This window comes from Aythya marila, assembly GCF_965140915.1.
Source record: "Aythya marila genome assembly, chromosome: 1".
In the NCBI taxonomy this organism is placed as follows: Eukaryota; Metazoa; Chordata; class Aves; order Anseriformes; family Anatidae; genus Aythya; species Aythya marila.
The window spans coordinates 109328742-109343275 of record NC_139042.1 but is presented as its reverse complement, the minus strand read 5'-3'; the positions used below and the strand labels follow the sequence as shown (position 1 = coordinate 109343275).

Below are 14534 nucleotides of genomic sequence, written 5' to 3'. Positions count from 1 at the left end.
GTTTGATGTAGAGATTGACTCCATTTAGGCAGATATACAAAATGCAACAACTATCAGGAACAAATTACCAGGGCTTTATTAAAGGGGTATGTAGCTACCTTAAGAGCTGTATACCCAAAAATAAAATAAATGTACCTGCAGGAAATTGAATCTTTTTTTCAAAGTATTGCAGTTGAATGCTTCAGAGAAATGCTTTCTATAAACAGGGAATCCTACTGGGGTCAGACAGAGCTATTTTAACCTCGTGTATTCATCTCACTGTTCTGGCAGAGGAGATGCATGTGTGTTTGTGTGTGTATATATACAGAGAGAGAGAAGGTATAAATTTAGAATATTTGATTGAAGGCTTCAATTTCAGAAACTATTAAGTATAGGCACACTTCAAAGGAATTTTTTTAAAAAGAAATTTGAAATAATTCATTTTAGGCCAAAGAAGAAGAAAACAAGAGCAAGCAAGTGTGGTCATGTCCAGGCTTATAAGCTGGGATAATGCTACCGAGCTGTATGCTGACTCGTTTCCATGTGAGGAATGGTATCAAAAGCCTTCAAGTATGGGACTGCAGTGGGGCGGCTCACAGGCAAGAATGTGTGCAGAGGTAGGCCACAAATATATCTGAGTAGGATTAGAGCCATTACAGCCAGATCCTGGTTTGCTACACATATTTTAAGTCAAGCAGTGCAGTTATGTGATTTTTCTTTTATTTATTTATTTTTAAGACTGTGAACCAAAAGTGGGGAGTGAGGAGAGACCTTTTGGGCAGTCAAGTGATGTGTGCAACCTTCCAGCTAATGGGGCAAGTGGATTCCTCCTTCCTCCTGGACAAAATTCCAGGCAGTGCTGCAAATCCTTTGGGAAGTGGTGTGTGGCCTATGCGTGTGACTTGACTGGGGGACGGTCCCCTCTTCTCCAGCTTGGCCATGCTTCTCGTGCACCTGGGGATCATGGGAGAGAAATTGGGCAGTGAGATGCTCCTTATCCCCATTGAGCAATGAGAAGGGAAAGGGACCTGCACCCCGCCTCACCCGCCCGCCCAAAAAAAGAAAAAAAAAAAAAAGTAAAATAAAAGTTTGTAATTATTAATAATAAAGTAGTAATGAGCATCTATTCATCAGTTATTAATTACCACCCACCCTCTGCACAGCGCCAGGTTTGGGGGAGGGAGGGCTTATAAAGGATGCGCAGGTGCTTCCGCGCCCGCGGAGCTGTATGGGGGGCGGAGGGGGGGGGGAGAGTGAAGAAGGGGGGCCGGGGGCGCGGCCTCCTTCCCCCGCCCTCCGCGGCCGCTCCGCGGAGCCGCCGCGCTATAAGTGCGGGCGCGGAGCGCGGCGGGCGCCGAAGATGCGCTGGCAGCCGGCGCTGCGCGGCGCCCCGCCGCGGCCGCCCTGCGCGGAGGAGGAAGAGGAGGAGGAGGAGGAGGAGGAGGGGGAAGAAGGCGGTGGCGGCGGCGGCGCGGGGCGGCCGCGGCCGCGGCCATGAGCTGCTCGGACGTGGCCATGCAGCAGCCCGCCCCCCCGGCGGCGTGCGGGGCGCCCCGCTATCTGCCCGGAGCCGCAGCGGGCTGTCCGCAGGTGAGCGGTGGGGTTGGGTGATGGAGGGGAAGGGGGGGAGCCTTGCGGAGGGACCCCCCTCGGCGGGCTGCACGGCGCATCGCTGACTGGCCGGGGCGGAGACCTCCGTCCCGGCCAGCCAGCGATGCGCCGTGCAGCCCCCGGGTTGATTCGGAGATGCGGGGAGTTGGTGAGGGTGTCCCAGAGCAACGGAGCCTGGTAAGACTTTAAAAATAAATAAATAAATAAATAAATAAATAATCCAAATTCTTATATTTGACTTGCTCGGCTGGAGTGGGGCGAGACGGGGGAAAAAGTTGCTTCTTGCCTTCTTCTCCCCCCTCATCCTCCCCGCTCGCCCGTGCGGTGCGGTGCGGTGCGCTCCGCAGGAGCGCACACGGGAGGGGACCCGCGCTGCTCCCTGTGCTTCTCCCCGCGGAGCGGGCGCGCCTCGCCAGCCGCACAGCCCGGCTCTCCTGGAAGAGCGGCTCCGGCGAGTTTCCAACTGAATTTGGTGATCAGATGTATTTGGAAGAGAGGGGAAAAAAAAAAAAAAGTGAATCAGGAAATTCTTATCAGGCTGACAGCATTTTTAGACTATGCAGTGCGTGGGTGAAGTGGGACTAATATTGACTTGGCCCTAATGTAGTCATCTGAGAATACATTTTTTGGTTGTTGCTGCATTCCATAAGGTTTTATCATTATTATCCACGAAGATTGTTTTCTCTGTACATGGGAAGTGACCCCTAATATCAACTTGCCTTGGAGACACGAATATGGGCTAAAACATTAAAATTCCTATCACTTGTTATTGTTTTTTTCTTTATTGTTGGGAAAAGAGCTTTTGCAGAAATGATACCGAAGCTGACTTTTCCAGGTCACTCATGTTGTTCACTGTAAACATGGGCTCTGGAAAACTCATGAGTTTAGTCTGCTGCAGCGTGCCTGCATTGTTATTTCTTCTCCAATCTAGGTCATGGCTCGCAGAACCCTCACCTTATTCAGTGGTTGTTAGTCATGAACTTTATATTTTAGTATCCGGAGCTCCACTTACTAGCCTGCCTGAGTTGGAGGGAAAATAAATAAATAATCTCAAACAACTTGACTAAGAGACCCAGAAGTAGAAAACTTAGATTGAAACTTAGGTGGACTTTTTAGCACTTAACTTTGTAGGCAGTTGGCTGTATTTCTTTTCCAGCACTGGAGTGTGGAGCACCTAGTATGTGAAAATCTATCTAGTGATCACTAACGGCTGTGTCACACTCCCGTGCAGTTGCTTTTTGTTTTTAAAGAGACTCAAGAAGTTTCTCCATCAGCTGTAAGCAGCACCACATCTGAAATGTCCCAGAGGCACCCTAATGAAAGCCAAAGTTTCTTAAAATTTCATTTTAAATAAACTGAGTTCCTGTGGCTTATGCTATTTATGAAATGTGGAGGTAGATATTCAAGGCAAGAAACATAGCTCTGTTGAGCCAATACAGCATATGAGTCATGGCCAGTACAATATATCCTGTTACCACCAAAAAAGCATTCTCAACCTTGCTATCCTACACATTATTGACAGTTTGTTTTAGTTAATCCTGCTTGCGCCAGTTTTCCTGAAATGTTTGGAGCTGAAGGGTCTTCACAAACTAGTCAAGTGTCAGGCTGCAAAACCGAGCTGTTCGTGCTGAACTAAGTGTTGTGCCCACTGCCTCTAGCAGCTGCGGGCTTCAGAGGTGTTTAGGTATTCTCTTTTAATCCAACACTTTTTATTAAAAAAAAAAAAAGGAAAAAAAAAGAAATAAACACAGGATGAACTCTTGATGTATCTCTAGTTGGAGTGGAATGATTTAGCGCTCGGGTAACACATGACATTTTGCAAGTCTCTGTTTCTTCAAAATCATCCTGTCAAGAACATTTAATCAAGTAGTAAAGAGCCTAAGAAAGAAGGAAGAAGAGTCTGTTGCCAGGTTTTTGTTTCTTCTTACACATGTGTTCAACATGTAAAATGCTCCTGCGCTCTTCATAAGGATGATGACCATTTTAAAGAATGTTCTCCTTTGCCGGAATTAAAACTGTGGTTTAAAAATAACAGTGAGGGAAGATGTGTTAGTGGGGCATCTTTAAAATAAAGCTCTGAATTGGAGCTGACAAAGTGGAGCTCACCCTTAAAATATCCAAGGACTCCCTTGAGGTGTTTTTCTGTGCCATCGTACAATACTGTTGTCTTCTAGTACCCAGTAAAATGGTTTGTCTCCTGAAAGAAAGAGCACCTCAGCCTTTCCTTTTAATTTCAGGGAGCTTGAGGTGCATTATTCTAACTAAAGCTTGTGCATCCTTGCAGGTACTTGTAATAAACCTGTCAGAGATGTAATTGGTTATGCCAGATTTTGGTATCAGTTTTTTATCTCTTGAAGAGCAAAGCAAGCTCTTCAGCAGTGGAACTGCTGTTGCAGCTATTTAGGCTCAAGTTCTACACTACAGCATTTCTCTGGAGAGGTCATCTTCTCACCTTTCTGTAGGTTGCATGCTGCATACGCAAGTCAGGAGAAGTGTTTCCGACAAGCAGCTGGTACTGTGTCACTGCTCTACGCTCAGTGGGGTCTGAACGATGGTCTCCTTTTTACACAGCAGGTCTTGGATTGCTTTAAAGGATGGATTAGCATGCAGCCGGAGTGTGCAGAACTGAGCTTTTTTGTTGTTTGTTTTCTCCTTAGAGGGTGCTCCATTGTGCCTTCTTAAAGTTACCCCACTCAAAAGTTATTCCCACATTTCTGTAAATGTAGTTGTTGCTCCACTAAATAAGCACGAAGATGATTTTTCCTTGCACAGCGATACAGAGTTTTTGGAACCTCAGCTTTAAACAATTCACAGCCAAGAAAGGACTTGCTGGCAAATTAATTTAGATTTTTTTTTTTTTTTTTAAGTGCTTAATGGATTGAAGCCTGAATTCCTATTGAATGTTAATGGGAGTGGAGGCTTAGCACCTTAGATCTTTGAGATTGCTGAAGTCCAGGGACATTGCTGGCAGGAAGTAAGAGAAGTATGGATATATAGATGCTTACGTGATGCCAGAAGGAACTAATGAAAAGTGGATGCAGCCCTTTTTCTATAGATAAATTGGGGTTTCCATGTTCCTTTGCCAAAATACAGAACGAATGTGTGATGGTGTTACAATAAGTACATTCTTGTGTATGGTAAGGAGCTGTGCTGGCCCGAGTGTAAAGCTCTCTGGAATGGTGCAATAAAAACTCTCTTCACCATACACTTTTCTAAGGAGCTCTGAAGCTGCTGTAGTAAGTTTTGGATTTCTTATGTATTGGGTGAGGAATGGGTGTAACAGAGCTGCTCATTCAAAGAGACTGGAAACATAATCGGTGAAGAATCCTGTTTTATTCTTGGCATACAAGACACGCAGTGACAGCTTGCCATACCCTGTTGTCTAGGGACAGCAAGCTGCAGGGCTGAGGCTAAGGTAGGATTCACCCTGGCTCACTAACAGCTGAGTTTAAGACCTTTTAAATGGGAAGTTACAGTAAATGGTAGTTTTGGAACATCTCCATGGTATGTAGATGTAGAGAGCTAAGCCAAACACCGTCCTTGCTAAATCAGTCTTGCATAAAGAGTTGTGATATGCTCAAGTTAGACTTTCTGCTGGCAGGACTGTAGACAGACTTTTTCCAGATAAGGGCTTGTCTCCATTAGCAAATTAGGTCACTAACTCAACTCTTCCTTCCAGACGAACAGCGTTGCAGACAAGGACAAGCCGTGTGTACCGTTGTGTCAGCTGGCCGTAGCTAAACCCTCGTTCACAGGCTGTAAATCAGTTTTCCGGTAAAGTTATTTGTATCGCCTGTTTGCACCCTTGAGTATGGGCGTATATTACTGATGCTGGATGTGCGTGACAGTCCGTGGAACCTGACACACCAGATAGTAGCAGAAGGTAGCTTCACATTTCATTTTTGTAGTTTGGATGGTTCCTCAAGTTTTTTTCTGAAGTCTGATAGGTCCCCCGCTGCTGACTTCACAAAACACTAAACAGCTTCAAAGGCTACTTTCAAAATTATGGGATGTAAAACCTGGATTAAGTCTTGCTCTGTGTACGGGCATATTTGTTTTTGTTTGTCTGTTTTTTAACCCCATGAAACCCTACTGATTTCAAAAATATGGCTTGCTTTACTGTCTTGTTCTGATGGGACCAAACAATTTGACCTTCCTTTATACACATGAAAATAGAGCTTTAATGGCACAGCCTTGTTCAGATGTACTGCAGAAGATGTATAAATCTAGTCTTCCACTACTTGTCTCCATCAACTGAACACTGCACGGCCACCAGGCTCTACTGCTGCAAACCCAATGGATCACCTGAAAGAAAGTGTGGCTTTGCTATCGGCTTGCTCTTTGCAAGGGGAGAAGTTACCATTTCCTATTTTCAAGGCATGCAGTAAATGTTGCTTTCAGGCCCAGCATTCCATGTCATGATTGCTTGAAATTGTCTTCTTCCTTGAATACTTTCAGTGTTATCAATAGGAGCCTGCTTGGCAGGCAGCTCCACAAATGCAGGACTGTCCGTGATTTGCCTAGGGTTTGTTACTGAAATTCCTTCTCAGAAGCTTATGTCGAATGACAGCTTTTTTCTCAGGATAGGGTCATATAGTGTTTCCTCAGTGTAGTTATTCTTTATTTTTGGTTCCTGTTCTTTCTCTCATAATGGAAAATCTGTAACAGGTGGCCACAGGCACACCAGACTTTCATGCTTGGGAGCATACAGGACCATATGCTGCATGATGGCATGTACGGAGATAATAAGTTGTAGGATCAGACAACCAGCTTATATGTAAAATAAGAGCCGGTTTAAATTTTCAATTCAAACTCGGCTACACTAAAATTTTTCCAGCCTCAGCTGTGTTTGTTAGTTTCTATGTTTTGCTGCCTCGTGGCTACTTTCAGCTGGAAGTGAATTTTTTTTCAGTTTGTGAAAAGGAATGCTGTGACATTTTTACCAGACACCCCGGCTGAGATCCGGGACCCTTGAAGTCAATTGGACTTTTGCCATTGGCTTTCATGTGGCCAGTTTCACTGCATGAGAACAGTTTTCCTTGGTTCTGGGTAGGGTATGTTGGAAAATAACAGGAATCATCGAGACAGGGGTTTTGTGTGAGATTTTGGACCACGTGCTTTCTTGGTGTAAAAGACCCAAGTGGTCTGTTTTCCTCCAAAAGAGTGGAGGATGCTTATTCAGCGTGAACCCTCTCTTTAATATTTCTGTATTCCCAATCTACTTTTGACCTTTAGCTTTTTTTTTTTTTTTTTTTTTTTTTTTTTTTTTTTTTTAAGGGATACTTTTAGTAAGAGTTGAAATTTTCTTTGAAAGAACCTCTTTGTAAATATATAAAACAACAAAATTAGTGTCGGTTTAAGCTGAATACAGCCCACGCTGTACAGCATTATTTACCCAGAGGTCCTACCATTCCTTCTTGTGCCATAGACTTGTGTCTGTTATTGAAGATGGGATCAGATGATATAGGCACTGGATTTCCCATTTCTTTATCTATTTTCCAAAATACTAAGATGGCTTAGATTCTATATTCTGAGTCTTGGCCAAAATGAGATTTTCTGTGCTTGTTTTGTTTTTTATTTTCAGATGCTGCTTAATCTCAGTCTCTAGGTTTTAGTGAAGAGAGAGGTATAATTAATGAATACATGAAAGCATTATAGAACTGAAAAAAGGCAAGACATATGCAGAGTTTGTTCGGCATTAACATTTTATAAAGACGTTACAGATACTGTTGACTGCTTAAATATATGCCAGAACTGTTTGCATGAAAGAAGTACAAGGGAAAGTGGGCTAGCCCAGACTAGTTATCAGAAACCTAACCTGATGTGTTTTTTTTTTTTTTTTTTTTTTTTTTTCCCCCCTTTTGTATTATTTTTCTTCTCTCATGAGAGTGGGACAAATTCACTTAGCAGTTGATGGAAAAAGTTGGTACTTTTCCTGTCACACAAGTGGAGATAGAAATGCTGTGAAAAGATTGCTATTAAGGTCAGAATGGGTGATGCAGAATTTGCATGTAGGCAGAGGTATCACAAGAGAGTTAGGGAGAGAAAAAAAACTTTTACATATTATATATCCTATAATAAAAATTAAGGATGTATGTAAGCTGCATGCAAGGAAAATTCACTTTATCTCACTGTAACTTCATATTTAAAGGGCCCTGTAATCACAGGCAAAAAATTGGCTGATAATTTCAGCCTGAAATACAAACTAAGTAGATCTGTATCTGATTGCAGGCTTGATGTGGTTTTGAAATATCTTTTAATTAAGAATTCTCATTCTTTGCAAAAAGTTCACCACAAAATATAATTTTTCACTATAAATAACTTTACACAAGCTGTTGTACCTGTCCATCAGTACTGCCATCTTTTTTGACATTAAAAAAAATAAATAAATTAGATTCATTGTTTTCAAAAACAGAGCAAGTACTTGGAATGTCTTGTAATGACTACCCATGGACTGGAGGGGAGGAAAGAGAGTTGAAATGGAAAATGAATTAGATTCTTAAGCTGTAGAAGGGGGAACATTCCTGCACAGAGAAGCGACTCTGGAGATAAGTTTTAATTTCCTGAGCTCTAGTCTCTATATAGGAACATTGAAAGACTTCCTTCCTGATAACCAAGTCAAGCCAGGGGCTATATTAAATTATGTGTTTCTGTATATAATTGCATGCTTGTGTATGTATTTGTATACTTGCAGCATAAATACAAATAGTGTACCTATAATCACAGAAATCAACTTTTAAAGTGTGTTGTATATATTAAGGGTCTAGCTTATATACAGTATCTGAGATGTTGTAATATATCAATATCTATTTAGACACCTTTAAAGTACCTCTTTTATGCTTTCTATATACTTAAATAAATGCATAATGTAATTAAAAAGTGGTTCCCAGCCTCTTGTCTTGCATTTTTTTTTTAAGAGGATCTGGATTGTGGTGCATTTTTGAACATCATTAAGTCATTTAAGTAGATATGTTATATATTTTTCATATGCACTTCTACTATATATGTGATATTGTTAAAACTATTTCTGTCCTATTGACATCTCATCCTTCAGAGATTATTTAGACAAAACCATGAAGCTCACTGAGAGTTATATCTTAATTTTTCAGGAACAAATGTTAAAGAGATTTTTAGTTTGTTTAGAGAAAGCACAAAGCATTTACAAAAAAGTATGGGTCACCTCAAATTCAACACTTGCAAAAGTTACTTTGATAGCTTCAGACTACCTTTCATTTTAGCACTTAGGTTCTAGAAAAACTATTTATTGTTTTAACTTGCTGTTTTTTTTTTTTTGTTTTGTTTGTTTGTTTGTTTGTTTTTAACATCTTGTGAAATAAAGCTGTATGTCTAAATAAGTGACACTGTACTAAGCAGAGCCACGTGCTTTGTGAAGCACAGACTTACTAGAATTTAACTTTGACTTGTTTAGATCTCCCAAACTGCAAAATAAAATTCCTTGCATCCCTTGTTACAGTTTGTGCAACAGTGTCAGAATTAAAGGTATTACTGAGCTGGTGTATGTTCTTCAGTTAAGCTACCAGAATGTCTGATGCATCACTTAATTGCTCTGAGCTTGTAGTATTTATTGTAGGTTTTAATTTCATTTGTAAGTATCTCTTTCTTACAATTAATTTTTTTAGTAATCACTCATAATTAAGAATTAGTTCTGGAGTTTCTATGTTGTGTTACAATAAGACAATTTGTATCTGCTTATGGGATTTTAGAAAGCATAGAATGTAAGTACATTTTTGGTGTACAAGATTGGAGAACGACTTCCAATTATTTCTAAATCTGACAAGCGTATTTATTGTATAACTGGAACTTTATAGACTGTGTAGTTGTTTAACTTGCTCTATAGAACAACTTTGGAAAAAGAGAAAAAAGCCGTAAACTTAAAGAGATTCTGATGGCGCTAAAGTGTTGCCAAGCAAACCATAAAAGACAAGTCAAGCTGTAATTCTATAGAAAAGCTATGAAATACTTCTGCATATGTGCTGTAGTTGTTTTTGGGTTCCTAAAGCTGCTTGTGTGTAAAGTCAGCTGTGGAAATGGCTAAAAGCTATGATTCCTGCAGCTTGACTGTTGTGGGGAGCTTTTTTCTGTGAAAACAGTTGTAAAGTGGAACATCTGAAAAATATGTTCCATGCAAAATGGATCTTCACACACATTTATTTTGACATTTAGGTTTGATTTGAGAGAGAGAGAAGATTCTGAAATAGCTGTTCACAGATGGCTTTGCTGGCTTTATTTTTTTAATGCTTCTCTGTGTGTTTTTTTTTTTTTTTTTTTTTTTTTTTTTGCATGTGTTTGCAGACTTGTCAATTCCCCTCTTCCCCCAGATCACATGCTTAATTTCTGAAGACTTGAATTTTTATTCTTTACTCCAGAAGCTGGCATTTAATAACAAATAATAAAACAAAACAACAACAAAATAAAACCTACCCCCAAAAGAACCCTTTCACCACCCGAATGTGTAGATCTTCATGATAAAAACAAACAAAAAACACCTTTCCTTGCCCTAAATGAGAATTTATGCATTTTGTGGACTTTGGGAATGTGGTGGAAGACTTTTCAAGAATCAAGTTCTCTAACTGTTCCTGTCCTCTCACCCAGGAGAGCAAAGCTGGGTGGATGTTCAGCCAAAAGGGTGAAATACAGAAGTTTAGTAAGTGGCCACCCTTCTGCAGGGCTGTACAAGCTGGAGCTGCAGCCCTCACTGATGGGAATATCCTTTCCAGGTGGGAGTCAGCAGTAAATTGTCAGTCTACCTGTGTTCTTTTTGAAGGTATTGGGTGCAAACCGTTGCTGTTAAATTACCTGCGGATGTGAAATGTGTTTGAGGAGCAGGTCCATCTGTGTGGGGGGAAACAAAACTCTAAGCAGAGTTTTGGTAATCTCTTTTCTGTAAAATGTCGGTGCAAAATACCTCTGTCTTCCAAGTGCAATGAACAGAAATGAATATTCAATGCATTCAGTTATTTTTCTTTAAGGAAACCAGATGTTGAGCTTGCACTGAATGCTTTTAGTGATACATCTCTTGTTTGTTTTGTTTTTAATCCCAGAAGAAATTAGCTGTATACAACAAGATGCAGGAGTCTCTGGAAGTGACCCTTCCCAGCAAGCAAGAGGAGGATGAGAAAGACCAGCCTGCCGAGATGGAGTACCTTAACTCTCGCTGCGTCCTTTTCACTTACTTCCAGGGAGACATTGGTTCAGTAGTGGATGAACACTTCTCAAGAGCTTTGAGCCAAGCCAGTAGCTTCAACCCAGAAACTGCCCTCACCAAGAGCAAGGCAGGGCTAAGTCCATTGTGGAGAGGTAAGAAGGGAGGTAACCTGCTGTCTGTGGTGTAGCTTACTTGGTCTATGTCATTGTAACAAATATTGCATTGCAGCTGAAATTTTGCTCCCTTGTGAAGGTGGAAAAATCACCCCAAATATGAAAGAAATGAGGAGCGGCTTGGGGTTGAGTGGTCTGGTGTACTAATGGGGAAAAAAGGTGCCAAAGGCGTGGAAAAAACAGTCATCTCCCACTCTTCCCATAGCTGCAGCTCCGCCAAGGCCTGGAAGGAGCAGGGCAGAGCTCATGTGGCTTCAAAAAAGTCTGCTGCAAGATTTGAGGCTTATTTTTAAGCTCTAAGTGTGAAACTTGGCCTGTAAGGCAAGAGCAAAGCTGTTTGGGATGCTGGTCTTGGAAGTGAGAAGACCCACGCAGCCTTCTTGGGTGACTTTGCCAGGTGATTAAGATTTGTATACGGCTGCTTTCCAGGTAGGGAGGAGCCAACACAAGCTGGAATGGGTCCTGGCCCTGGCCCACGTGGCTGGAGCCTGCCTGTAAGGAGAGCTCACAGGAGAGAGACAGACATCGTTACTGACTTCCTGCATGTAAAATGGGGGTGGCTGTGCTCTGAAGCAGGAAGTAGAAAGTTCAGTGGTCAATGCTGTAAAGTGTTTGAACGGCAGCATACACTCTTGCCTCATAATGGGCGTAAGGATTATCAATGTAATGAAGGACAGATCTTGCCAGACGAACTAGGTAGATTTTATGGGTCAGATTTTTAAACTGGTGGCTGTAGAAAGCCTGCCTTTAAGACATTATTTCTGTTTTGTTGAATGTGAGAGTCTATGTAGTTTTTCAGATTCACAAATGCATTGCTTCTGATCTTTTCTTTACGTGGACTGTCAAAGGGACAGTGAACTAAGAACAGTGATTAATGATCTTGCATCAGGTTTAGTGGGAGAGATACTATGAGGATCCTTGTAGGACTGGTGGTATTCATAATCAGTGATGCTACGGTGAGAGTATATTAATGAAAGTCACAGATAATAAAAAGAGGATTTTTGGAAACCACTGTGAAGAGAAAAATAGCGCAGAAGGTCTTGCTTTCCAGAAGGATGATGACAAATCTGAGGAAGTTTAAGCAAAGGTCAGCACAAATGGCTAGGGAGCTAGAGGAATTTATGGCTTGAGCTGGGACCATTAATGTTAATGGGAAATTTTCCATTGACTTGACTGAGAGCAGGATTGAATCTATGCTTACAAAAAAAAGAAGACTGGAACATTTATAAACGGCCCAGACATGCTGCAAATGTTTTAGAGATGGGATCAAGGCAGTCACTAGAGACACGTGCCTACAGCAGACCCTCTTCACTGAGCTTGAGACATATCATGAAGTAAGGGTTGTGTCCTTCTCTTTGGCCTCAGAAATTCCCAGCTCTTTTGCCCTGACTCCCCCCAGTTGCACAACTCTCTGTAGAGGGCTCTGTAGTAGACAGGCCAGGGTGACCTGGCACACGGGCTCTTCAAACAGGCTGCTTCCTGACCCGGGGTGCCCCATGCCATCGGTGGGACATGGAGGTCTGCGTGTTCTGAAAGTGTTCCAGGAATAAAGTAAGGGGATATGCCCTCTGCTGTTGCTGCACCTGCTGGAGCAGTATGAAAATACTCAGGAAGGCTACTGGGAAGAGCTGCTTGCTTCTGCATAGGAGACTACAAAAGATGACCATGTTTGTTTCTCCAAAGAAGATAACCTGACAAGAGCTTTATTGTAGCAAATGTTAATGAATTTATATCCTGTTGTCTAAAGTAAAATATAATTAGCTTGAATATCTTTTAAGAATACATTTCATAGAAAGATATATTTTGAAAAAATAATAATAAAATGACAATAAATTATTAAAAGATAAATTAGAAAAAAAAAAGATCTTGCATTTGCAAATAGCTGTTTTAGAAAGTATAGATTTAAGTGATAAATTCTACGGGAATGTACTGGCTATTTAGCTCATTGCATTATTTCTTCTTTTCCTGATAGGACAAGGTTTTTTGTTGTTGTTGTTGTTGTTTTGTTTGTTTGTTTTGCTTTGTTTTCATCTAAGTTGCTTTTTTTTAGTGTTGTGATGGAAAAACAAATTGCAATTTCATCATTACATTAATATTGTGGGGTTTTTTGTTTGTTTGTTTGAAGGAGGGATTTTGCTTGTGTACAGAAAATAAAACTTATCATCTGCTGTATATTGAAAATACAGATCAGTCTGATCAGTTTAGGTTGAAATGAACTTAAAAACTGTCTTTTTATATAATATAGATTCCTACAACAAATTTGAGTAACAGGGATGCTAAATGAAATCTTTTGCAGGGCCTACACTTGAAACTAATGTTACCTTTATGGAGTTTTTATCAACATGTTTTTTCCCAACTGAAAGGGATTTTTTTTTTCCCTCCTGCCTTAACTGTAAAGTAATGTTGCGCTACAGAGAATTCCATACATTGTCTTCTTTATAGCATGTGGGCTTTGGCAGGTTTTCAGTGCATGTTGGCCAACCACCATTAACATTTGCATTAGTCACCACTTTGTGGTATCTGAGATGTTGCCATCTCCCTGCCTCACTGTACTTAAAGTAGGAAATTGTGGTAACTGAGTATCTTTTTTGGCAGACAATTTTAGTTAAATACCCCTTTCCCCCTCCCAAAAGCCTGTGGAAGCTATTCAGATACTTTTCTTTCTCAAGGACAGTGCTGAAATCGCTGTTTCTCCATTGCCATGTTTCACAGAGGCCAGGCATCCAACATGACAATATTTGTAAAAATAATTGTCTGTGCTCACTGTTGTAAAGGTAGAAGGGAAAGAACAATCTTCAAACACAATGAAAATGTGTGGTAGTTGTGGGTTGTGGTTCAGCATAGATGGTACTTGTTGAAGATGTTGCTGCACGCAACATTTAGTAGCATCCTCTGTGAGCGTTCAGACTGGATGATGTTTTTTTTGCAAGGTCATGTAACCTGGATGGACATTATATCAACAGTGACATGATTTCACCTTGGCCAAAGAGGTTGTCATCTGCAGTTATGCTCACTGATGTCTCAGTGGTGGCTGAACCACGACAGCTTCTGACAGTGGTTATGGCTTTTGCGAAATGGGCACAGGTTTGACAAATTGAGATGACTAAACGTGTTTTCTGTGGCCTATACCTATTGCATGATTGGTAAAGGCAAACTGATATGCAATCTGGACTGAATTCACATTGCCAGATCCAGTGGTTTTAAGTACTCTCTCCTGATACTAATTTTGTCCTGCAGATACTCTGTGGTTTTCGGCACTTTTGTGAAGTGAAATGGCTTGCATTTAGGGCTTTTCCACGCTGATAACAGCCAGACAGTTCTCAAAAACTCTCCATTACAGTGATTAATTTTCCAGAATACTGGCAATGCATTGTCAAGCTGCGTTTCTCTGTTAGGCAGTGAGGAAAATAACAGACTGGACATGAAGAAGCTTAGTTTGTTGTTTTTTTTTGACAGCCCTGCTGCCAACACTAAGCCATGTGCACTCTGTGTCTCAGCCTAATCCCCTGTAACAAGGAACAGTTTACAAACAATGAACAATAACAATTTCAGAGGGGTGCTGAAGCTTCTGTTATGCACTCGAAGCTCTCTTCTAGTATGAATTA

General features: G+C 41.1%; 1 protein-coding gene across 5 annotated transcripts in view; it reads left to right on the top strand.

Annotated features, from left to right (window-relative positions):
• Positions 1-1473: 1473 nt before the first annotated feature.
• The window catches only part of VGLL3 (vestigial like family member 3), a gene marked incomplete at its 5' end in the record, with an annotated part of 32892 nt that continues 19831 nt past the window's right edge, over positions 1474-14534 (top strand). For 3 of the 5 annotated variants that reach the window (XR_014316773.1, XM_082751891.1, XM_082751890.1), the window contains 2 exons: positions 1474-1569; positions 10653-10908. Coding sequence is in view for 4 of the 5 variants with exons in the window: in XM_082751891.1 (XP_082608017.1) it covers positions 1474-1569; positions 10653-10908 (352 nt within the window). Of the gene's footprint in view, positions 1570-1694; positions 1768-10206; positions 10329-10652; positions 10909-14534 lie in introns of those variants that run through there. The other 2 variants (XM_082751892.1, XM_082751893.1) reach the window with 2 other exon arrangements.